General features: G+C 38.5%; 1 protein-coding gene across 2 annotated transcripts in view; it reads right to left on the minus strand.

Moving 5' to 3' along the window:
• Positions 1-357: 357 nt before the first annotated feature.
• HNRNPLL (heterogeneous nuclear ribonucleoprotein L like) overlaps positions 358-26,494 on the minus strand; it is a 28,041-nt gene continuing 1,904 nt past the window's right edge. For both annotated transcript variants that reach the window (XM_018085493.2, XM_029964860.1), the window contains 12 exons: positions 19,871-19,989; positions 19,516-19,753; positions 16,186-16,271; positions 13,861-13,957; positions 13,700-13,772; positions 9,723-9,794; positions 7,859-8,076; positions 7,582-7,703; positions 6,731-6,932; positions 5,747-5,804; positions 5,531-5,629; positions 358-3,604 (listed from right to left, as the gene is read on the minus strand). In XM_018085493.2, coding sequence (XP_017940982.2) covers positions 3,549-3,604; positions 5,531-5,629; positions 5,747-5,804; positions 6,731-6,932; positions 7,582-7,703; positions 7,859-8,076; positions 9,723-9,794; positions 13,700-13,772; positions 13,861-13,957; positions 16,186-16,271; positions 19,516-19,746 — 1,314 coding nt within the window. In that variant the 5' untranslated portion in view covers positions 19,747-19,753; positions 19,871-19,989 and the 3' untranslated portion in view covers positions 358-3,548. The remainder of the gene's footprint in view (positions 3,605-5,530; positions 5,630-5,746; positions 5,805-6,730; positions 6,933-7,581; positions 7,704-7,858; positions 8,077-9,722; positions 9,795-13,699; positions 13,773-13,860; positions 13,958-16,185; positions 16,272-19,515; positions 19,754-19,870; positions 19,990-26,494) is intronic.

The following is a 26,494-nucleotide window of genomic DNA, read 5'->3' on the forward strand; positions in this document are numbered from 1 at the left end:
CCACTCACCCTTGAATTTCACAACAAATCAGTCACACAGCATACTTCTCTCTGTTGTCATCCTAACCAGCGCACTGGTTAGACATAAAAATAGACATAAAATACACAGAAAACCCAGGAATGGCTAAAAAACCCACTAGTAGCTACAGACGTGAGAATGCAGGGTATTTTTAAAGAAGGGCACAAAAAAAAGATGTTTAAACACATCCCTGAAGTGAAAAAATAACTATTGAGCAAGCATGTTCATGTTCTCAGACTTCCATGTATTATTTAACAGAAGATACTGAATGTCTCCTGCTGAGCCACCACCATATTCAAACAAGTTCAAGCACTGTTCACAAGAAAACACACAGCAGGAAAAGGAGCAAGTTGCATTTAATTACAACAAAAGGGGCTCAGCCAGTAACAAGCCAGCTTACCCCAAAGATTATCCCTTACTAAAAGACAGACACCACATTATGTTGTATCATTCCTTTCATAAAGCAGGACACCCAAACACCTTCTCCATTGTTTCTTTTAAATCTTCTCTTATATCACCTGGCAATACACTCTATCTTACTGTGGTGGTATAGAAAGTCAAAAAACAACTCTTCCCACTTCTTGCATATACGGAAAAATAAATAGAAACAAGGATTAGAGTATCATGAGAGAAGAGGAACAGATCTCCACCTCAATATATCATATACCTCCAATGAAAGGTGACTCATTAGAAAAACAAACAAAACTTCACAGACAAAGGAAACCCAAGAAACAAACAGTGGGACAGACACGAAGATGTATTACAGAGTGAATGCCAGCTGCTTACAAGCAGGGAATGTGCATAGCAATGTTCACTGTTTTGCTTGTATGGCTTATGCAAAAGAGACAGGAAAAAACTGCATTAAGAGACCTTAAAAGTTTAATTTTAATCTAACAATTACAGTAATGCTGCTGCCAAATGAGACAAACTTCACTTCCCGTGGAGCAACTAACTCTCCACCTGCCCCACTGTTTTGTCTCTATTCCAAAGAGCAAGATTAAAAGTGAACACAGATGTCATGTGTGGAAGGAGACCAATCTCATTCCCTCCTGAGGACAAGCATCCATCCTTGCAGGCCCAAGAGAAGACATTACTTCCTTTAACAGCAAAACACCAACAAGGAATCTTTCCTGTTCTCATGAATACATGAGTAAGATGATTCTTTTATGGAGAAAGTAGCTTGCACAACTTTTCAGTCTCCTCTCTTTTCTGCCCCACACGGCACAGGCTACTCATTTTGCATGTGGGACTTGCAGTTGCTATCAAGTCCTCTAAGACATACCCAGAACTATGCTTCATTCATCTGGGAAGCCACAGGAAAGATGCCTTTCACCTGAACATCTTAGGCACTGAATGCTGTGATCCACTGAGGACATCAAAACATTAAAGTGCATTTCTTTTTTTTTCTTTTTTCTTTTTTTTTTTTTTTGTAAAACCTGAATGTTTTAAGGGTCACTCATCCCACATTGCAAACTGGACCAACAGAAAACATGCTATTTTTAATGCTCAACTACAAACAACTTGACTTCTGAAACTACATTAATACAAATAGCAATGCAAGTTAGGACAGAAGAAACAGGTTTCCACAGAACATTCAAGTTATGGAAGAGCAATGAAAGACTGGGAGAGACCTTTTACAGTTAAAACACTAAGCAGCACAGAGCATTTCAATAGTACCCAGCATTTCTGGGGCAAGTAGCAACATATGGCACACAAGTGGAAGCGTCTGGAAGCAATTTCTGGGGGAAGAGCACTGCAGCTGAAAGAGTATTAGCAGTGCCCCTAAAATGCAACTCAGTTTACCACCTCCCAGACAGGAGGCTAATATTACTCCAAACTCTGTGCTGAAAGAGCTGCCAAAGAGCAGCTGTGCTTCAGTTCCCAGGTTGGACCTATTAGAAGCCTGATGTGAACACCTGAAATACTCATTACCTAAAGCATGAACAAAATGGAGGTAGACAGGACAAAAATGAATCTCTGTTGATGAGAAAACCTGAAGGACATCTGACACATTTTCCCTTGTGTGATAAGGAGTATTTGCCTTGAAATTAAGAATGGGGAAAATGCAGTCTGTATTGAAAGATGTGCAGTGGCCACAGCCTATAAACATGCTGCAACATAACCTGTCAAGGACAAGCACACTGCACAAACCATCTTGCCTAAAAGAGGGATATAGATAAAATGTGTAAAGATAGAAAAAAGAACTTGTATGATAAAGTATAAAATAGCTGATAAAGTAACTTCCCTCTGACAACTAAGAGTAGAACTGAAGTAGCCCTAAACACTTTGCTACAAATTCAGAAAGGGGAACAAACATAGAGCCTAGGACAACAGCTTCCAGGCTTCCCTGCTTGGATTCCCATTTCTGGGGGTTTAACCCAAATGAGATACAACTCCAGTTCCAGAAGAGATCTTTCAAAGTACTGGGACAAAACAAATAATCTTCCTCAAAGTGAAAGATTTCTCGCCTCGTTAATTTTACATCATGTTATCATTGTCTGAATCCCACTGAGACTACCTCAGTTTAAGATACAGCCTAGCCAAGACTATCCACCCTATGAATTCTTTCATGGTCATAACAGATGTTTAAGATAAATCAGACAAAAGAAAACCTTGAATTAACTGTCCAGGTATGAGAGAGTATGGTGGGGCTTGCTTTTTGTTTTAACTATTTCTACCACCTTGGTTTCTTGTCATATACCCAACTTTTACCATTCAGTATGTCATAAACACTGCTTTAAAAAAAGAGTCAAAAGGATATGTTAAACACCAAAGATTCAAGTTTAAATTATGGAAAATGAGGATGAACACATTGATACAGGCTTGTAACTTTAATTTTTAAAAGGCCCCTACGGTGGAACTAGCTATAGATGGCATCATGCTAATGCAAATGGAAAATAGTTAAAAAAAAACCCAAACAAAACCACTTTAAATAAGTATGAATCATACCATACATGTGTACATACTTTAAAATTTTCTATGTCAGCTTTGTTTGAAATATAAATCAAGTCTATACTACTAAAAGTTCAGTATGTGCAACATTAACCCGATCAAAGCATTTTATAAATACAAGCTTTTTAGTATTGCAACATACTTCACTACTTAACATACTGAAAAACAAGTCCTACATTTAAAATTCTGATGTAATAGTTCTATCTGCCAATTAAGATTAAAAATGGAAAAATACTTGCTAATCTTTAACATTTTGAAAATGCAAATATATTTCAATTTTGAAAAGAAACAATCTTGGTTATACTACTGGTGCTTCTTTAGACATTTGAAAATACTACACTAACAAAATACAAACTTTGTAGTAAGCTTACAACATGTACTTCTCAGAGGCAAAAAGAAAAAAATCTGGTTTGTATTTATGAAGGAACATCCATTTATTATAAAACAAGATAAAAGATATTAGAATTAAGTTGAAACAAGGCAACATTAGAACAACCACTTTAGAGCTTTGTGAACGAAGTGTAGTTTTAAACTTGCAAATCGAGGTGAACGTAGCTCTTAACATGCTGTCCTCTTCTCTATAAATGGGATGAAGTAGAGAAGCAAAGCTTCAAGGTATACGGGTTGGAGCCATCTGTGAGGAGACAACACAGAACAGACTGTGGGCATCTTGCGGGGCCCGGCTCTCCTGCTGATCAACATCACCTTCCGTAACCTGACGAGTTCACACCTCCCTGCCTACCCCCACCAGTGTCCCACAGACACCAGGTGACCTCTTAGTAGGTGTTACTGATACTCTACCAGCATTTTTAGACATAAAAACGAAGTGATGGATCTGGCTGCAAGGTAATATACATCAAACTCCAAAAGCTGTACTATACACAAGAAAGAATTTACCATTATCACTGCCCCTCCTCCTGGCTGAACTATTTATAAAAGTAGTATTCAATAGGCAAAAGAGTTCTAAGACAAAAGGCACAGACATTTAAGGAAGTCAAGACTTAAAATGAGGCAGAGCTCTACCAGAGTGGCACTGGACAGTGTTTACGTGTGTTTGACTGAGAAAAGAACAGCAGGATGTCCAGCACACCCTTCGGGCCTCTCCAGAAAGCAAAGCATAAAACAACCCCTCTCATTTGAAAAAGGTGTCAAGATCCACAGATGGCAGCACACATCTGCCTCTCGGATAGTGGAAGCTAAGCCCTCTTGGTTCAGCTATCTTACTACAGCAAGTCTGGACCAGCAGTTCTTGGTTTAAAACACTGCTTTTCCCTGTGATAGCTGTATCTTGGATTATGTATTAAGGTTTCCCTTTTTCTTGTTGAAAGAGAAAGATCTTTTGCTGTTACCACCTCTTCAAACTGAGATAAAACTGAAATTGTGAACAGTATGTTATCAATATCTTCGAAAATATTCTGCCCCAAAGTAATCTCAGTCTATTATTAAGATGGTGGACCAAAAATGTGGGAGAATAGGAAAGATTAAACTGTTGATACTTCACAGGGAGACAAATTCATAATACTTTGGAGGAGGTAGTTTAAAATAGTATTAGACACTGGCTGGATTCAATGTTTTGTCTGTGAACACCTGGAAAAATTCCATTTAATCCAGTAAACTATCTTAATTGTCCAGTGCAGACCTGGCCTACTGTGTACTTGTTTAGCAGGTGAACTCCCCCTGCTCTATTCTTCCTAGTTTGGAGCTAAATTCAGCTGGGCCTCACAGTTTCTAGTTTCAAAGAGAACCCAGTACAGAAGCAGTAAATTCAGAGTAATAAGCTGAGTAACTTAAAGAATCTTCTGCCCAAGACATTAAAGATTTTTCTGTATTTACTGTGAAAGAATCATAGAATCATATAATGATTTGAGTTGGAAGGGTCCTTAAAGATCATCTAGTTCCACCCCTTGCCATGGGCAGGGATGTCACACACTAGATTATGTTGCTCAGAGCCCCATCCAACCTGGCCTTGAACACTGCCAGGGACAGAGCATCCACAACTTCTCTGAGCAACATGTTCAGTGCTTCACCATCCTCACAGTCAAGAGTATCTTCTTAACATCTGAACTTTAAATCTCTCCTCTTTTAGTTTAAAACCATTACCCCTTGTCCTATCACTATATGCCCATGTCAAAAGTCGCTTGCTCTCTCTTTTTTTATAGGTCCCCTTCAAGGTACTGAAAGGCTGCAATAGGGGCACCTCAGAGCCTCCTCTTCCCCAGGCTGAACAATCCTCATTGTCTCAGTCTTTCCTCAGAGGAGAGGTGATCCAGCCATCTAATCATCTTTGTGTCCCTCCTCTGGATTTGCTCCAACAAATCCTTCCTGTGCAAGGACTCCACAGCTGGGTGCAGCACTCCAGGTGGGTCTCACCAGAGCAGAGCAGAGGGGCAGAATCACCTCCCCTGGACCTGCTGGACACATTGCTTTTGATGCAGCCCAGGGTGTCGTTGGCTTTCTGGGCTGTGAGTGCACATTGCTGGGTCATGTCCAGCTTTTCATCCACCAAGTCCTTCTCCACAGAAAAAAATTTCTAGCAGTAAGAATAGGAAAATTTACTTACTTGGGACTCTTATCTGGTAGTGATTAAGTACAGTGAGAGCTTCCACTGCGTCTGTCTTACATTCCCATTCCAACAGACCAGACAATGTTTTGGCAGAAGCTGTCCAAATGAGAAATAAAAAAGGGAAATAGGGGATCGGTAACATCTCCTGGCAGTATATGCTCAGATCAAAATTGGAATTCAAATAATTCCCCAAACAGGTCAAATTTTACTTACGTTTTGGATCAAACACTTTGTATTTAATAAAGCTGAGAACTTCATGATCCTCACATAACTGTCACAAAAATAAAATAAGACATAAAACTCCATTAAAAATGCATATAAATACATTAGCAAAAATTTCAAGTTCCTAGAAGAGACACACAAAACCAAAAATACTGACTCTTTCAAAGAGTTTAGAATTTATGGCAAATTATTATTTTAAAAATGTTTAGATTATTCTTATTTAAATTATTCTTTAGAATACCATTCTTTAGTACACAAAACAAGGCTCCTATGTCTGTGATATCACTACTATCTCAAAGAACATATTTAAATAGTAAGTTCTAATTTTTGACATTCCTACTTCAATACAGTAGCTCAGACGTTGTACACACAAGGACACCACTTGTGACCCAGAGTTAACTTTCAGACAGAGTCGGGAAAAAAATATTTTTATTGAACTGAAAAAGAACTCACTGAACTGTCAGCAATTTTAGCACTGCCTCCAGCTAAGAGGCCCAGTATTGCATGTTTTAAGCATCCAGAATTCATTTAGGACTCAACTGTGCAAAGTGTTCCAGGTGCATTCTTCTCTCCATTCCAAAACATCCTAGCAGTCATTACAGTAACCATCTCAGGGAATCAGTAAATCTTTTGTGAATTGTAGTCCTAACTTTCATGTATTTGGTTTTGTGTGTCTCTTCCCTTTCCTCCACAAAAAAAAACCCCCACATTAAGCTCTTCAACTTTATTTCCAGGATTTTGTTTCTCACATTAAAAAAAAATAAATTAAAAAATAAATAAAATTGAAAGAGTAACTCCAGCATTGTGAAAATATCGCATCTTCTATAGAGAGGGGCTACAAATGTATTTTAAAGAACAGATTCTCCTCCAGTGGCTATGCTATAACCACCCCAGTTATTTCTTTTTAAAAGTAGCACCATGTAAAGCTGGGATAGAGCCCAAAAGCACTGTGTGCCAATCATTCCAATTGCCTACCTTTACAAATGTTTCTTCAGTTACACACAGGGGAACATTATAATAATGCAGCACACAGGAGGGTGGTTGGATGATGTTCTTAGATGCCTGGCCAGCACTGGTGAAGCGATTGTTCTTACTCATTGCAAAATCCTTGTAACTACTCGTGCCATCCTCTAGTTCAAATATCTGGCTTGGAACTACTGAATGCTGCTTGGAAACACTGGAATTTAAGGATAGATAGAAATAGATAAAGTTTCCTTAATAATTAAGATTCTTAAATAATTGCAGATTATTGATCTAACCAGAACAGAGTTGACATTTCTTTGTAACAATCTGAAATACAGTAAGAACAAGATGTGTTGGATTTGACACCTTGCTTAAAAAATACAGAAAAGATGGATAAGACACATTAGAGAATACAGTTTACTAAAGGCCAATCCATGTAATGCCAACATGCATTATTAATGTAAATAAATAAAATTATAAATCGTAATAAATCAATCTCAGAATGGTTGAGGTTGGAAGGGACCTTAAAGACAATCTAGTTCCAACCCCCATGCCATAGGCAGGGACACCTTCCACAAGACCAGGTTGCTCAAAGCCCCATCCCACCTGGCCTCGAACACTTCTAGGGATGGGGCATCCACAGCTGCTCCAGGGAACCTCTGCCAGGGCCTTACTACCCCCACAGTAAAGAATTTCTTCCTAACATCGAATCTAAATTCACCCTCCTTCAGCTGAAAGCCAAAACAAACAGCTGAAAATTGGAAATCATAACTCCAACAATGACAACAGAATAATGAGATATTGTCTGAAATCTCATTCCATCTGCTCACTAGTAGACTATTAATCTGATAAAACATATTTACCAGACATTAAGTCTCTTTCCAAACAACTTGACGTTATTGAGATGTGTGACTGCTCTTTCTACAGCATACTCATCACCCATTTCCACCAGTGCTGTGCCTGGAATAGTCTTCATAAATTTCACCTGAGATAGATAAGGTAAAAAAAATGACATTGCAACAAACAGCCCAACCAATAGTTTTATAAATTAGTAGGTAATATTTTTAGACCATCTCAGACAGGTTTTTCCAAAGCATTTAAAAGTAGTAGTTTCCAAGTTTCTAATAAATGATGCCTTACCTTCTCAATGTTTCCATACAAGCAGAACAGGTTGAATACCCTTGAACAGTTCATCTTGAGCTGATGCAACCCACTGACCATGACAACCGACCCAGAAGGATTTCCACCATGCATGTAAGAAGAGGATGCCTGGGGCAATGGATAAGCAACAAGTTCTGGAGTGTCCCGAGATCCCATTCGGTACCGGCTTGGCAAGGGCAACAAAGGACCATGTGATCCTAAGGAGATGAAAGACCATGTTTTCATATTGTTTGAAATAAGCTTCGCTACTTAATCAGGCATTTAAGCCCACATACATAATGCATATTTAAAGGAGATGTTGAAGGTTACAGTAGTTGCCATTAATGCTTTTTCCCTTTTAAAGACAACAAAACAAAGCAAAAACAATAACAACAACAAAAAAACCCCAAACCACCAAACAAAGAAACCCTCTTCTATTCAATTTAATGTTCCAAGTCTCTTCTTACACTACCAGGTAAGATATATGCAAGTGAAAACAGGTATTTCAGTAATTACAAAAATAGCATCTTCCCTGCACCATACAAAATATTTGTACATAAACATATTGGAAGAAATATTTAAAATCAATCTTCAGAAATATTCCCATGTCTACTTATAGAGCTACATGACACCAAGAAAGAATATTACAGAGCAGGGAGAACTAACCAAAAGGAGAGAACTTTTAGCCAGAGATCAGGAGAGATGACACAGCTCTTTTTTCCAGAGACATGAGATTAAGTCAGAAGACTGCCTTCCTACAAAATGCTCATTTGGAAGAAACAGGAATACTTAAACCCCCTACATTAATGCAAAATGAAGCAGTCCAATTTTCCACTACAGGTAAAGTGACAAGTTTCACTGAAAGAGACAATTTCTTTTTTTTTTTTTAATGATGAGACACTACTAGTAAGCAATACCTCTGTTTACAGAAAACATTGGAATTACAGACCAAGAGGAGGATCCCTGCTTTTCTGAGACAAAAATAATGTGAAATTCACATAAGCTAAGTATAAAAGGAACCTCTTGTCCTTTTTTGCCCAGCAAAAAGCAGTAATGACAAGGAGACAGTGATATAGGAGGAGACAGACACATTACTTAAGGCAAAAGGATATATCAGAAGAATGAAAAAAGAACATCACTGAATCAAGGTGGAACTTGGAAAATCTGGAGATTTGAAGAACCTTTTAGAAAGAGTAGATAGGATGTCAACCTACATTGTAAAATATCATAAACACCTTTGCAAAGAAAGAGGCAAGACACATCACATTGCATCTGACAGCTGAGAGAGAAAATAACTACAAAAGTTATGTCTAGGTGGGGACATTTGTTTCTCAACCCAGAGGTCTTGGTCCAGACAGACCTTCATCTACAGAAAGCACTGGTAACAACTGCAGCAGTAATTCCAGACCATCATTCCTATGCAGTCACACAGCTATACCTTTTCAGAATTAGCTGAATTAGAAGAAACACAGCACCTACAATTCATAGCTTCGCATGCAAGAGCGTCAGAGCTCTGTGTTGCATCAAACCATTGATCAAGCTATGTTGCTGTTTTCTACAAGGAAACTGCTCTCCCAATACATTTGTCCTTTTCTATCCATTGCTAGGCTGATGGCAACTGAAAGGAAACATTCTTCCAAGCAATAAATACGTAGAGCTGGATGTTCTCTACGAAAGGAAGAGGGAAGGCAATGAATGTACGTGGGTTTCAGTGAACCAACAGTGTTTTCAGGACGTAGGACTGACAGCACCGCAGGTGAACTGCTCATGCTGAAGGGATCCACCTTCAAGCATTGATTGAATATTTAGAATTCCACACAACATGTAAAGAAATCATAACCACCTTTCATCTTACGTCACTTACCATAACCATCATGTCTAAAGGATGATGGGTGCTCTCCCAAAATAGCTTGCCTCTGCCGGCCCTTCCCTCTGTCTAACATGTGGGAAGGGAAAGAAAACAGTTTAGTAATCACAACTATGCACTTGACTTCTCCAGTTAAGACACAAAGCTTCTAGTTAAGAAGCAAAACAGTAATTTGAGTCCTTGTTAATTTTATAAATGATTTCTCATTCACTGTATGTCTAAAACCACAAGCTGTAGCCCTGGGACACCAAAATTAAAAGACTGCCATCTGTATAACAAAATTGCACTTAAGTTGATTGGGGGCAGTGGCCAATGAGGAGATGCAGACATTTAAAGTTTATGGAAATACCCAATAGTTTTCCTAAACAGACACCACACATTAGTATAGAAAACACCATACAGCAGAATTTACCTATGTGTCTCTTAAAACAAATTTGAAATGCAGTACTTTTGAAAGACAGTACCTGAATCATAATATTAGCTTCAACAGCAACACATTTTCAAAGTGGGCTTCTTTCAAGAAGTTTCAGCATAAGCCAACAACAACCTGTATTACATGGTTTCATAATCAGTAAACAGAGAGCATTACATATGTGTACATATATATTTACAGAACACCTACTGATTTATGGGCGTGCTGAAAGGATTGTACATTATGGCATTATCAGCAGCACGTAACAGTTTAATTGAAGAAAAATATCACTGAATAATGCACTTAAACAGTCAATCCTTTAAGAAAACCCAGTTCTCTAGGACATAAAGTTAAGCAAGGGATCTACATTAATGGAGGAAACCAATGCATCACAGCCAAAGCTGTATTTTCTAATAAGATCCATGCTGCACAACAAAGAAAATCTAAACTTCCAGACTTCTTTGTGGTAAGCAACGATTGTTTTCTTACAATTAAAAAAGCCACATTGAAAAGATGGGGCAAGACATTTATCAGTCTACAACAGTTCCCAGGAAATTTAAGTATGACTGCTGAAAATAGTAAATCCAGCCCAATGCAGTTGGAGGTATTTCCCCTGAAAAACAGGAACTATCCGCATTATACAACAGTGGGAGATGAAAACACATGTGCCCTTTCTGCTCAGGATTTCGAGGACAGGTTCCAAGTCAGATATTTACTTTGATAAAAAAGACTGAAGAGAGAACAGTCCTGAACACTTTCAACTATATAGAAGAGAGACTACTGTTGTCAAGTGTTGCTTTTCCATTCCCTTTTCAGGGTAACAGCTCTGGTTCGTGGCTCTAGAAAGCAAAGGGGTGTCATATTTTGAGCATTTAAACTGTATGCAGTAATCATCTTTCAGAAAAATCAGTTCTGTAATTCCAGTCTGTGGAGCTAAATCCTTTGAAACTGTCCCCAGTAAAATCCAGCAAAGTATCACATTTTTCAAATAAAGAATTCTGGGAGAACAGTCTGACAAATATTTCCTCCTTGTAGTAGTGTACTCCACTGCTCTCTCCTTGCCCTACACTTGTTCCTCCTTCCTTGAACAAAGTCCCTGGATTGTGCCAGTACAAACACTTGTGTAAACAAGCACAGAAACATACATAAGAACTGATTCTGTGTTAAAAATAATTCTGAAATGAAAGGTTCTTTATAATCTTGTTTAAGTTTGGTTTTGTTGATTTTTGTGTTTGTTTTTAAATCAGGTCCTTGAGTCACTGACTGTGCTGGTATTACCACCAAAAGAAATGCTCCAAATTATAGTTTGAACATTCTGGCTAAAGGCAAGTAGAATACTAAGTCAGGTGTGGTTTTGGTTTAATCTAATGCAATATGGGTTCATAGCAGCAGGCACTTGTAAGGAATTTTACTTCAGTGGAGAAATATTATGTGCAAGTCTGCTGTAATTTGTTACCATAAAGCACTAAAACCAGTTCTTAAAAAGGAAGTCATTAGCAAAATGCATTTCCTTCCTAACATTTGAAGGGGAGATGTGAAAATCTGAAAGGATTTGTCAGCACGTCTGTCCCTGGAATGAAATTCCTTTGGGCTAAGATCTTCCTGCAGTGAGAGCCCTACAGTTCGGGACACATGAAGTTCAAAACCCAAACAATGATGTTGCAAGAGTAAGTTGAAGCACAGATACAAAAACACTCTCTATCTCTCTCAATGAAAACCCCAACTCCTGAATTACTAAAATTGCTCTAGATGTCTGCTTTCTCAAGTACATTTCAGTGTTCATTCAACAATTTATATTCCCATTTTCTAGATAAGTGGATGTGAACCACAGTAAATGAAAAATCGTGCTATATACAATATACAATGAGATATATATAAGGCTAATTTTTTTCCTCTTATGTGTAGCAGGGTGATGTATAGAGAATAGAGACAGTAACAAAAGGAAAAGAGTAGAATGAGAGTTCTTGAGAAAGAGCAAGCCATTCCTATACTAAGTTTTTCATTTTCCACTGTTTGCTCTATTTGGGGGAACCTTAAGTTCATACAGCCATACTTATCTGCAGACCAATTACATAATATAATTAGATGGACAATCTTACAAGTCAGTCTCCAAACACTGCAATAACCAAAAGATATGAGGGTCAAATTAATCCTTCAAATTTTTTCAGATTTTTTTCTTGCCCTTGAGTTTTGAGTTTCTTCAGAATCCCTTTATTTTTAACTCAAGAATTTGAGAAAAAAAATTGAATCCCAATACAAATAGTCATAATCTACAAGCTGCAGCCAATACTGTAGCTCCCTTGTTAACTTTTTACAAGAACTTCATTTTGAAAATCCAAGCCCTAAGTTTTTAGTTGTACAACAGTTTCACAAGCCCAGCGTCTCTGCAGAGTTACTTTGAAAGTGCATATCTCTTGAGACAGCGAAGCCCTGGTTCTCATATAGCCTTTGGTAAGTAGATACTCTATCTTGGTCACATTATCTTCACTTTTCTAACTTTACATTGAACACATTATTGTACATAGATAACTGAACACTGCACTCAATAGTTACAGATTTTTGTTTTCTTTTTTTAAATAAACACTTTACAGGAGTCAGGCTACACAGCAGTTTGACTGTACATATATAATCATAGATTCCACTGACATGAATTAAGCTCTGGTAACTTTTACAGCTGAGTACTTAAGAGACAGTACCAATTATGAATCTCCCTGCTTTATTACTTTTGTATAGCTGAGGGGGGCTAATGATATTGCACTGCTCAGTTCCAACTATCTACATATAAGAATTAAATTTCCCTACTACTAGACAATATTTACACTGTTAGGTCTGAATGCAACTCTCACATACAGCAAGTAATAAAAAGATTACAATGTCAATGATATCAACAAGAGTTTCTTAATTTTGGATGTTCTCAGTTTTTCAGTGGTAATTTTAAGGGAAATAAGACCAGCATACATACAAGCTTTAACAGAATGGGTACAGTCTATCATGTTATTCATCCCATACAAATCTGAAGTACTGAAAATGTCCTCCTTTAAAAACTTGTGGTGGTGGTGCATGCAGTATGCAGACAAGGTGAACTGCAAGTCTGAGTTTTTTTCAGAGGGTTTGTTTGTTTGGGGTTTTTTTTTGCTGATGCCGATGTGGTGCATGATGAAGTGTAGAGTCAGCCTGCTGAAGTCCTCTATCCTTCTTAATGCCTTGTCCAACATAGGGGAAAAGAGTCCTTTCGAAGGAGAAGCAGTGTGCAAGTTTGTAGTTTATAAGGAATAGTCTGTGCCAGGTTTCCTCTCCTCCAAAGAGAGAGAGCTGCTTGGAGAAATGCAAGTCCTTGAGAACTGCGAAGGTGCTTGCAGGTGTGGGCTCCTTGTTGAACTAAGTGGCTCAAGCACACGGCAGTAGGGGGCACTAGGGCTCAGGGTTAATTCCCTGGCTGGTGACACAGCCTTCAGCAGCACTGGCCTGCTTTGGAATGACTATTGCCATACAGCCTGACCACGTGTGAAGGATTGTCATTAGTACAGTCAAACATCTACAGGGATAACGTATGAACACCTACCTCGTCGGCCCAGATATGGCTTAGTGTAGTCCCAACTATCGTTGTCGTTTCTAATGACATTAAGTCGAGTTGGCTGTTCAAATAAAGTAAAAGTGAAAAAGGTTAAGTCTCGACTATATATATTTTTCTAGTAAAATTAAAAGAAAAGGTCCAAGCATTACCCTTGCATATTCAATTTTTAGTGTGCAGCATCCTGCATAGATATCTGCTCCATTGAGTGCAGCCTTCGCCTTCTGGGCACAAAACACTGATTCAAACATACACATCATGTTAAGGATTTTTTTCCCTCAGGTGTCTCAATCATGTCCCTTTATTTTTGTAGCCTGCAGATATTTCACTTTCATATACACTACAGGAACTCCATACAGACATAAAAAATGACCAAAAAGTACATTTGGGTTCAACTTATGTGAAAAGATGTGCTCAGCACACGATGACACCATTCATAAATTAGTAAATTCCTCAGTGGATTATATGGATGAAAGCTTTGCTTATGCTCTGATCTTATCCCATTTAGAAGGGGATTCTGGTGCAGTTAGTAATTTTCATCAGAAGACATGAAGAGTTACCAGCAAGTCTAGAGAATATTTGATGGGAAAGTTCAAGCTGTGTCATTCGGGAAGGAGTCAGAGTTCTGGTGTGAGAAGGTGTGATTTAAGACAACGCTTCCCTTCTCACAGCATTGGCTAGAGACTTGTGGGTAGGGAGAACATGAACTCAGAGTAGTTACTTTACAGCAAAAAGAACTAAGAAAGTGTACATCCTTTCAGCTTGTTAGCCAAATAAAACCACGTAACTAAGAGAACTTTGAATGAAGAAATCATCATTTTGCACCAAAAGAAATACAACAGGTAGATGCATGTACCAGGCTCCAACCCATAAGTTATTTCATATGCTCTATGTACTCCAAGATTAGTTCTATGATTAGCAGAAAAATGTACCTGAGCCTTGGCACATCACAACCCATGATCTCATACACACTCAATAACATATGGTGTCAGAAAGCCTGAAATTTGCAGCAGAACAGACCTTTTGCACTATGCTTTGATATCATTTAGTGAAGTTTTGGAAGTAGTCTGTAACAATATCATAAGCCTTGAGTTTTACCACATTCCTGCAGCCCAGCTTCTTCCAAGGTGATGCAGGTTCACTGTGGAATTTAAAAGTGAGAAAAGCTAAGTTTCTCAGACCTATAAGGAAGTGACACTGGCTAGAACTGTGGGAGCACATTTGCAAAAGTAATGGGTACTGCAATTAGCATTTAATTTTTAGTAAATTTTTTAACTTTTCAGATAAGGCTTGTCTTGAAGCTCACTTTCCTCCTCCCCCCAACTGTTTACTTTTGTAATGCTGCTGCATTACTCACTTGTATTTGTGAGTTTTCTTTCAACTGCTGGTTGTTTTTGTTTTTAATAAAAGGCATGTTACAGAATTTAATTCAAAGGACATAAGTATGACAGTTTCCAAGTGTGGGGAGGATCCTGCACACAACTTCCCTAATCTTTCACAAGACACAGAATAATCCCTGACTGTACAAGTCATCTGATCCAGACAACACCACTTACCACAAACTTAACAAATACAGTAAGTCAAACTACTATCTGTTAGGACACATAGTTTGTTTAAGTCTTCTACATAAATAGCAATTAGTTTGCTTTTATGGAAATTAGGGTAGCTGTCTTTGCCTGGGAAATCACCAATGCAGCCACTGGTTAAGTCCTGTTTTACAAAAGGGACTCACTAATAAAGCTTGCCCAATTAGTAGCATCTGAAATCACAAAGGAATGCCTGAGATTTTGGTAAATTTTGTCCAGATAACAGCTCAAAAATGGAGAATAATCAGCCATCTGAAAGATGGCTATCAGAGTTTTATAAGTGAAGGCATATTATCATATCAGACTTTAGACTTTGTGAAGGCCAGTAACACACAACCCTGAACATTCAACTCAACCCACGTACAACTTAATATCACAGAGTAAAGAGTAGGATAACAGAGCAGGGAACTTCTTCAACACATGATGAACGGGGTAAAGGAGGCCTAAGTTGGTCTTGTGCTTTACTGAAGTCAGAATAGTAAGACAAGCAGTACCTGCTGGAACTAATTTAGAAGAGTCTGAAGTCAAATTGCATCCCTGCAATCCCTTACCCACTTCTTGAGTATCAACACAGGCAGAAGCCATGAAACTTTTATGTACAAGGGGTTGTCAAATCTATGACATATTTTATGTCTGCAATTATTAGCCTTAGGGGCTATAAACATGGCTATCAAGACCACGATTGACAATGCCATTTTCCCACAAAGATGACATGTGTAAGTGCTACCTTGTTTTACAGACATACAGAAATTAGAAATTACCACATCTTAGACAGAAATTAAAAAATAATTTGGTCTCAAAATTACATGATATTTTTCTGACATTCTCACGTTAAACCCATCTGAAGCCAAGAACCTACAGAAAAAAAAAAATTGCACTCAAAAAGGATATTCAACCATGGCTTGTATTCCATTTCTCTTGAATATAACAATGCGCTGAACCTTTCCAACAGGGTTGCACACTGTATACAAAACATCCTAAGGAAATAGAAAAAAATATTTTAGTCAGATGTGAAATTCCGAATACTTTCGGTCCACAGAACATTGGCATTTAAATGCCAAAGAGCAAAGAAAAGGCTTGTTAACTTTTCCTCTCTTATTTTCCTCTATACAATTTTTACATTCATGATTAGCATTTTTTATGGATTAATGTAATACAGGCGATCAAATCTGAAAACCGAGAAAAAAACTCCTATATGAAGCACTCATGCAAACATTAGTTTAACAAGTATCTTCAACTGCGTTAAGACCCAGTAATTGCATCCATGTCTCAAGCTCTGCTACCTTTGAAGCATGCACTGCAGCTGGTCTACCAAAGCAAAGAGAAACAAAGTGGCACTGTAGTTACAGCACATTTCATTTCATGAGACTCTAGCAGCTGAGTTCATGTTCACTTTCAGAGAGTAACCGGGGATAGTCCAAGATGTAAACCTGGGTAGCTTATCAGAAAGAGAATCTCAATCGTTTTCACCTGAATCAAAGACAGTCCAAGTGTCCAGGTGCTATGTTTCTTCACTTAAGGCAGAGAAAACTTCCGACAGGAAAGCGAATTCATGACTGGATTCATGCAAACCCATTGTTAACGCTCTGCTTTCAGCAGCATTTGTCTGTATTACAAGGAACCAATAAAATTCAAGACCATCCTCAGTGCTGCAGGGGAACCAAACAGTAAGGGGTAAAGCTCGCCTTGCTGCACATCAGGCCAGCCCAGGATGTGGTGCTGGGAGTAACTCAACCTACAGTCGATTTCACGTAACAGAAACCAGTCTCCAGCATTCATCTCGCCAAGAAAAATAAGTTTATTTTAGAGTGATTATACACCCAAACTCAGAATTCCCAGGATTCAGGCTTGAGAACCCAAACAAACAGGAACTGTGATTTCTGAAAACAATACACCCATTAGACCATATTCAAACAGCACATAAGCTTTACTGGACAGCCAGTTTCATAACTACACCCAGCAGGCAAAGGCACTACACCTTGGTGAAACACTCTACTGCAATCCATTTTTTCTTTCTTTTCTTTATATCTAAACCAAATAGCTCCGAAATGCTCATTCCAGGATCTTGGGGTATATCCTCAGGTTTATTTGGCTGACATGAGGAAGAAGGGGGAAGCAAGTAGGTATAGTATTTATTATTATGTTTTGCAGAATAGAGGACCACTTGGGAGGCACAGGGGCAGGGGACATGCTGGATTTCTTAAAACTAAAATAAACACAGCCCACGTACCCCCCCACGCACACAAGGAGAAACTAGAAAAAGAACATGTATTATTGCTGGCTAGAGCTGCAGTGGTGTAACTTCTGGCTCTTAGAAAGTACCATAAGCTTTAATATATTATCTCTAAATAAAAACAAACCAACCCCAACACACACAACAAACCAAAAACATTGGCCATACTCAGGGGCCTTGCTCCAGACACTCTGGTGGAGTGTTTTGCACAGCTAAATGAAGCAAACAGAGGAGATTGTCAACCTTAAGATTTTTAGAAAATGGACAGACATTTTTGGAAAGAATTCAAGCATCCTGAACCCATAAACAGTAGGATCTATGAGATCATTTATAGGTATATTTTCTATGCACACTCCACAGCACAAATGGCTGCCCTCCATCTCCTCTTGTTTGGGAGAAAAGATTCCCAGAAACTTTCCAGCCCCAAGTGACATTAATTTTCAGGCATATGACTTTCTTTCATAATTTTGGCCCATTGGCCAAGTCCAAAATCTGTGTTTTTCTCGTCACATTCTTAAGCTGTTACAGGTAGGTACAGCTGCTCTTTCCCAGCTCCTGTGACCCTGCTAGACTACACTGTCTCCAATGAGCTCTGATGCTTGCCAGTAATTCTGGAAATCTGCCTGCTTCTAGCACTCATTGGTATATGATAAGCAAACAGCTGGGTGCAGTGGGAAGGAAGAGGTTGGGAGGCAGTGTTTGTTTTTAAAAAGGAGCTACTCTGCTCGAGGCTTCATCCTCAGAATTTCCATGAAGTCTCCTAGCCCAGAACCACGCTGCTGCCACCAGTGCCTTCAAGCATCTATGTTCAACTCAGCCGCTTATGCAAGGCAAATTTAAAATGCATGAGTGAAACAGAGTTTCCAAAATTTGATCATGGTCACGTGCAAAGAACATTTTAACTTAGTGGATTTGTTGACACAGCTCCGAGCAGGTTCGTTTTTAAACACTAAAAAGCAACTCATACCTTGACATGCTTTTCTATAAAGAAAACTGGCAGAAGAAAATTCATCATCCACTAATGAATCAACAGGCAAAAACCTACCAATATTCACGAAACACTGAAGCACAAAGCACGACATGTAACTGAACACTTGAGGTAATTTCAGGAATACTAAGTTGCAATCAATTTGCTAGCATAATACACAGCACATTAAAAAAACTTAATACTTGCATTAAGTTACATGGTTCCACACAACCCAAACACTTTGACTGATCCATACTGTCCTACATGCTTCCCTAAGTAATTCATGCTTGTATCATAGAACACAATTTTTAATTTTTTCCTGAGACATTTCTGTGCAATTCAACATGTACTATAAAATCTCTATGAAAAATATAAGCATTCAATGCATGATACAACATACACTCTTAAATACTAGCAAAAAAAAAATCTGTATCTTAAAAAAATCCATGTATGTGTGCCATAAATAAATGGCAATAAATTAGGATGCAACTGTATATATGGTATGACTTGAAATACTGAAAAGGAAAATGTATTGGCCCAAATAAAAATAGGAAGCTTCCATCAAACTGGAGTTGATCATCAACGCATGAAGGTTTCAAGTTTCCACAAAGGAAATACTCAAGAAGGACTGCAATAAAATAACCCTTCCTGCTGGAAAAATTACTTGCTCTTTAAACATACACTACTCAGAGCCTAAAGGCTAAAGAACAATCTTGTTGTTGTGGCAACACATTTGGAAGTATTTCAGAAGCATGCAGCAACTTAAAACATTTCAAAACCCTGACCTCAGAAGTCTTCAAATGTATTGTGAAATATCCATACAAGACTGAATCATCTCAAAAAACCTTCCCTTTAAAACATTCACATTACCTGTGTGAAGATGGTATAAAGCTTTGGTAGGCGAAGTTAATTTCTGACTCAAATTAACAGATAATACACAATGAAAATAATATAACAGACATTGCTGCTCTCTGCTTTGTATTATTTTATTAAAAAACATCAAATAAAAGAAGAAACATACCACTGTAATTGGGTAGAGAGGATTCTGAATTGACAACAGGAGAACTTTATTTCCACCAGATGGGTCATCAGTGTTCCCTGGCCGAGTAATCCTCTTACTTGTGGAGTAGTTGAAGAAGGCCTGCTGCCCAGCAATATACACAGGTTCATCTGCTGCAAATGTTACACATTTCTTTGCACTTTCTACGTTTTCAAACTCCACCAGAGCCTGGCGTTTAAATGGCATCATCATGACGTAGCTGGTGAGGGAAACATCACAGTAAGTTTCCCTACATGCTTACTCAAAACAACTCCCAAGCCCCACAATGGTCACATATGACATGTTTTTTTCTAAACAAATCATCACAAATTCATACCATATGGTTCCAAACTTTTCAAGAGCTTCCACGAGATCTGCTTCCACAACTGATTCACACAGCCCTCGGACATGGACGACAGGAGAAACAGAGACTTTGTGATGACTTCCCCCGGCATCCTAGCAACAAAATGACATTTTAAAATTCAGCATGGAACACGAAATACTGTTACCGTTAACTAAAATTAAATTTGGTAGACACCACACTAGGTCCAGAGGCAGCCATCTAAACGCACAGCCTAAGCACATGTTAAATAATTTAACTTCTCTTTCCAAACAGATTGCCAAGTTCCGTTGCTGAAGTCTACTTAAAATAAAAAGCTTTTCAGATTTAATTAATCTGTTTGCACAAACAAGATTTTTCTAATATAAAAAAAAGTGGCCTATTTAACACTGGTTGAATTGCAGGAGGTCTTACGTCCTATTCATTAAGAGCATAAAAAAAAAATTAGGACATGCCCAATAGCTAAAATATTTCTGACACTCTTCCTGTTTGTTGCTGCCAGTATTTGTTTGAGACAGGTTGGGGGAACAAAAAAAGCAAGAACAAACAAGGGCCATCAGTAAACTGAATGAAAATTGTGTATTTTTCTAATGTATGTAGAGCTGTGCTCCACAATGCAAGAAAATGCCGTTTCTGGACTATACTTGAAATAATTCTGAATATTCTTCTAATTCTGACTGTTCATACATGTTTTTAAAGACTCACAATGCTCTCTCCTTTCACCTCAAGGTTGAATACCATTAACAGATCCAGACACTGTACATTAGCATACAGAATTCCCACCATGGACGTTTTTCAGAGCTACCGCCATGACTTCAGACAGCCTTAGTGTTCAGTGTGACTGGAGAATTTGGGCTGGAATCAGCTAATCTTTTCATGCAAAGCCTGAAGTAAGGCTGAAATTTACCTTATATCTTTTAAGACACTGAGGGGAAAAAAAAAAAGAAATTATGTACGCTAATAATGAGAGAGAATAAAAACAGATTAGAGATAATAAAGGGCACGTTAAAATACACTGTAAATATCCAGCACTCAAATTTCGTATGTGTAACAGCACTGTAAAGTTGATGTATTCAAATTTGGCAATTACATCAACGTGTTCAATCTAGCAGATCAAGTCTTGTTGATTTTTCACTTTCTCATAAACAGTAGTATAGCAGAGAGATTCTCATCTGCAGCACAAAGGAGCATGAAGCTCCAGTAATTAAATAACCACAACGATTGCTACTATTGCTAGACATTCCTCTCTTCCCTGTCCACTTGAACAACAGATTCAAGGAAAGAAACACATTCCAGATAATTACAAATTGAATCGTGTGTTTAACTCCTGTGTTCCATATGCAGTTCTCACTAAAAAATTACACGTTTTTTTCTTTAAGTCAAGGATTTGACCATTCTGTTTGAGCCAAAAGCCAGCACTTCAGACTTCCTCAGATGTCAGAACAATCTGCTGTGTAACTTTTCAAGCTTAGCTTACATTTTATTTGTTTGCAGTATGAAAGCATTTTAAGTGGCAACACATTTCTTTGAATAAGAACTCTGACAATGCTGGTAAAACAGCACCAGTGATATTGGCATAAGATATTTATATCCTGAATCAATCAGCTCAGGTCTGCAGCAGCAGCAGTGATCAAAGTAGTCATGAAAGGTTAATACTGTGAACTCCAAATACTTAGGCAACTGCAGAAGGAACAAAACTACAGAGAGGTTTTATTTTCAGCTTATATATTCTTAAATTACATTCATATTTTTCAAAGCTGAAAGAAGCACCTAAGGAAACATTCAAAAGAAAACAAACAATAATTACCAGTTTTTCCTGCAAAGCCTATTGCTCTAAGGTGTTAAGACAGCAGGCACTTTTTACGGTCTACAGAAAAATCAAAAGTTATTAAACTGATTATTCATTGCCCTGCATAACTGCTACTATATTAAGATCCCAGTCAGTGCTGGGGCTATGCATTTTCTGTTAGGGTTTTTTAATACATTCAAGAAATCTCACCCAATAATATTTCTGTCTAATCAGACAGTAAATACAAGCAATGATTTGCTCACTGAAGCAAAGATTCACTAGAAAGAGTTACTAGCAGGTACTAGCAGCTTAGTACTTGCTACTCCTACCTTACTGAACTAGTACCTCCAGAAATCAAGTCAAGCTTTTCAGAAAATGGATCATAAAGGAATAGTATTTTGCTCTTCCTCCCCTTCCCAATTCAAACTTCTGTTACAGTTTCAGTTCACATTTGTCATGCATAACCCTTTGTATTAGTAGATACAAATCTTTCTAACTCTCTCAAAAATGAAGACTTTCATACTTGCATCTTCAAATCTGTTATACAGGAGTTATATCCACATATACAGGTGTTCCCACTTCTGCAACTTGAATTATTCTCAGAACCACCAACAAATTCAAATTTTGCTACCTTTTGTGGTTAAAGCAACATTTGGCTTTCCAAGCCAAATTTCTTTCTCCCATAACATCATACAGAAAAGCATTCTTTTAACAAGGTTTAGTAAGAGATTTAGCAGGAATCAGAAGCTGCTGCTACCACAGTAACCTGTTTAGAAGCTCAAGCAGCATGGAATAAAAAAAAAAAAAACCAAACAAAAAACCCCCCAAACAACAATCTCCCCCCCCAGAAAAAAAGAACACAAAACAGGGAAATGTTGCCATGAACTTAGGGACTTACCTACATAGCATTTCAGAACCTCATTTACACAGATAAAACCACTGAGGTGGCCAAATCAGAGGGGCTCTGCTTTACTTACAATAGTTTCTAGCCAGCAGCACAGGAACTGAGCATAAGTCAGTCCTGAGCCAGGAAGCCTCAAACTAACATTCACAGAGTATACTGGCTGTTATTGTTAAACAGGTTTTGCAGCTACAAAGCTGCAGTATCAAGCAAACCTAAAATGATCCTTGATTTCCTCTAGAAGGAGAAATAAAACCACTAGATCACATGAAAAAATCAAATGTGCCTGCATAGTGTAAAGTGCATCTACAGCTGAGGTCAGAATGTACACAACTCATCCAACTGCTGCTGTAATTTCTTTCCAGAGATGGAAAACAGGATTTTGACCAAGATCTCACAGTCACTGTACCTTGAAAACTACACGAGCTGGCACATAGGCAAAGGTCACATCAAAGCATCTGCTCCTGTACAGACTAAACCACCACCAGTATTTCTCTGCCTACAAAGGAGTCTTTCAGTCACCCAACTCCCATGATGGCACAAAAGCCCCAAGCAAAACTCCACCATGACCCTTGCACTCCCTCAGATCCAGGAGAACAGAGTAGCTGATGCTATTGCTGCACCATTAATATATATATATGCAGCTTAGGGGGTTTTGAAAGCTCAATAATTTCTTGAAGATCATCAGCTGGAGAGAAAATGCAACTATTTAAATAGATAACAGAAACAGACTTCCCTTCTGTGTGCTCAGGACCAGTAACAAGGACAGAAAAGGTCTCCCTCAAGAAGGAAGCTAAGAACATAAAAATGCTTAACCTTGAAACAGAGTTGAGGCACAAAGGGAAGCACTGACATAACCAAGCAGATGAAGTACAAACAAGTGACTTCATATAGGTAAGACTGTAACAGAAGCAGCTTCAAAGAACGGCTGCAGCATTTTAATATCCATTTTTTTGTGACCTACATAGCTCTAGACAACATTTGAAATATATCTATGGTTTCTTGACAACTAATTATGATCTGCCATTCCAAAAAAGAAGAAAGTAATCATGGGCTCTAGGATGATGTCTTTCTTGCTCATCAATTCTAGACTGGAACTTTTTCACCAACTGTTTGCACAAAAATGCATCCTTTGCCCTTTCTCCAGATGCTTTCCAGTCAGTATACTCACATTAGTCCTACTAATTTGTAATACCTTTTTTGAGCATCTGCTTCTTTATCTTTTCATTGCTTACCTCCTCCATCTCTCTTTTTTTCCTTACTGCACAAGGATGGCACTCCTCTCTCATATTCTCTCCCCCAGGTACCTAAATATATTGTTATTTAATTTCTCACCATTCAGATTATCCTATTCACTCTCAACTTTTTTCCTCCCTCTGCATGCCTCTTAATTGCTTTGAAATTTCTTTTATAAATATGACAGAACTGGAGGCCGAGGGGGGAAGCCCTAAAAGGTTGCTTAGTAAGTATATAAGTGCCCAAAACTTCATGAATGCCTAATTATGGACTGATCTGCATCCAACTACCTCACAGAATGACACAGGTAGCTAAAATTATTGCACTAAAAAGGCAAAGAGAAGGTACACAGCACATTTCCTGATAATCTCAGCACTGCCCACGGGGAGTAGTCTGATGACCCCATACTCTGGAAGTCTACCTGACAGTTTAGTTTCATTTTGGATGACGAGTTTGGGTATCATTTCTCTTGTTTAATGCATACTTCTTCCTAGCATTCTACCCTTTTAATGATTTCAACTGCTACAGAACAGAATATCAGCTCTCTGCCAATTCTGAATTTGCCCCCAAAGTGGTCAGGGAGTTGGACTAGATGATTGATGCAAGTCCCTTCCAAACGAAATAGTCTATTATATTTTCCTCTCTGCTCGGCACAATCTGAACATCCTTCAAAAAAAAAAACAACCAAAAACAAAAGCCAAGCAAACACCACCCCTCACAACACAGTGTGATCAGGAGATTCAACCCGAGATACTGGAAGAAGAACTAGCCTGAAGGTAATGGTTACTTGTTTTGAGAGAGAGGACAACGGAGGGAAGATGACTTACACTTACTCCAAAACCAATTTCTAGGATGTACTTCATTTAAGAAACAGATACTTGAACAAGTCACTGGAAAATAGGTCAAGATCTGAATTCCTTGCATCCAGCTGCTGTTACCACACTGTCTGTGACAATCACCAAGCAACTGAGTTGCAAAGAGAGCTGCCTTCCACTTACCACCAGGCAAGAACGCTGCCCAGGAAGTTTCAACAGAGCGGATGAGGAGCTGCACATTTACGTCCCTATCTTACCTTGCGGTAGCTCGTAGTTATGTTTGTGTACCCAAACACCACATCTCACTTCCCCAACTGTAAAAACAGGTATAATAGATCTTCCCTACCTCACAGAAACGTTTAAGAATAGGTATGTTAGAGACAGCGATGAAGTGGATGTTACAGGTTGTATAAATAAAACATTAATCAATAAAACTGAAATTTAAGGGAAGGAGAGGGGATGGAGCTGAAAGGCCCCCTCAACTCCCTTAAACACAGCTCTTAGCCCATGTTTTCCCAGGGTCCTGACGCTCTGCTACACTGCAAATCTGATTCCTCTGCCAAAGCCTCACTACCATTCAACACTGCCTCTATAGGGGTCCTTCTTCCAAATCATACTCTCCCTCACTGAATGTTTCTGCAAGAACACATCCTGCTCTTTCTCTGGTCAACATTCTGGTCTGTTCCTGGCTCTCCGTGCTCCTCAGCCTGGAGATGAGCCATGAAGAAGAGGGTGCACATCTGGGTTATGAGAAGTGTCCACGTGAAAGTCTTATTCAGCCAAACGAAACAATCCCAGAACAGGAAACTGCCACAACAATAAATATAGCCCAGGAAGGAGACCCCACCAACCTGCTCAGCAGGGTCCTACCACAAAAGAGCTTTTATACAACAGGTGCATTTAATCCATGAGTGTACAGTTCACTGATATTCCAGGGCATATGTCGGGGGAAAATTAAATTAAAAAAAAATCAAACAGTGAGTCTACCAGACTCCTACCACTCTTTTTACCCTGGTCATCCATTTTCCCATTTCTCCTCCCAGTTCCTCAATTCTCTATAGTTCCTCCTACTTATTCTTTTTCTGCTCTCTTCTGAGCAATCCAGGATACTTCCACTTATTCCTTCCTCTCAGCCTACCTTCATCTTGTATGTCTGAACCCCATACAACTTTTATAAGCTGAGAACATTTCCCTGCAGAAAAATTAATAAGATATGTCACAGAATAAGTAAGTTTCCTGTACAGTTTTGTACCTATTAGAGAAAAAAAAAATAATGAAAATTCGTACCAACTCTATTTAATAGATGCTGGCATTTTGCTATTAAATGCTTCACAAAAATTACTAACAAAAGCACTCAGTCATTCATTTTTCATATATCCACTTGATGTTATAGCTTATTTTCAAAAAACTAGTTTGATCTCTACTATCAAGACAACTTCTGCCTCTCCAATAGTGAATCTGGGAACACAGCTTTGCCAATAAATCCCCACTGACCACGTACCTCCTTGAGGTACACTACAACTGACACAACAAGCTGCCTAAAAACCCTCATGTTCTTGACCTGCTACACATTTGCTTCAGTTTCTTTACTCACAAGACTCAGCACATGCCATTCTTGAGAGCCTAAATGTAAAGTTACATACTCCATACTCTCATTACCTAAAGGGGCAGGGCAGCATTACTGCACATTAACTCAGATAAAATGAGATACTGATACATCATGAAGACACTCTGAGCCAGAACCCAGAAAGAAGGAAAAAGAGAAAGGTAAGAACTAGTTGATTTCATAAAGTAATGCAGAAAAGAGGAAAGGCCAGAGCAGAATCTTGTTGCAACTTGAAACACTCACTGCAGGATGTCCAGCTCTCCTACACAACAAA

Source organism: Manacus vitellinus, unplaced genomic scaffold (genome assembly GCF_001715985.3).
Source record: "Manacus vitellinus isolate BGI_N305 unplaced genomic scaffold, ASM171598v3 scaffold_81_pilon, whole genome shotgun sequence".
NCBI classification, from domain to species: Eukaryota; Metazoa; Chordata; class Aves; order Passeriformes; family Pipridae; genus Manacus; species Manacus vitellinus.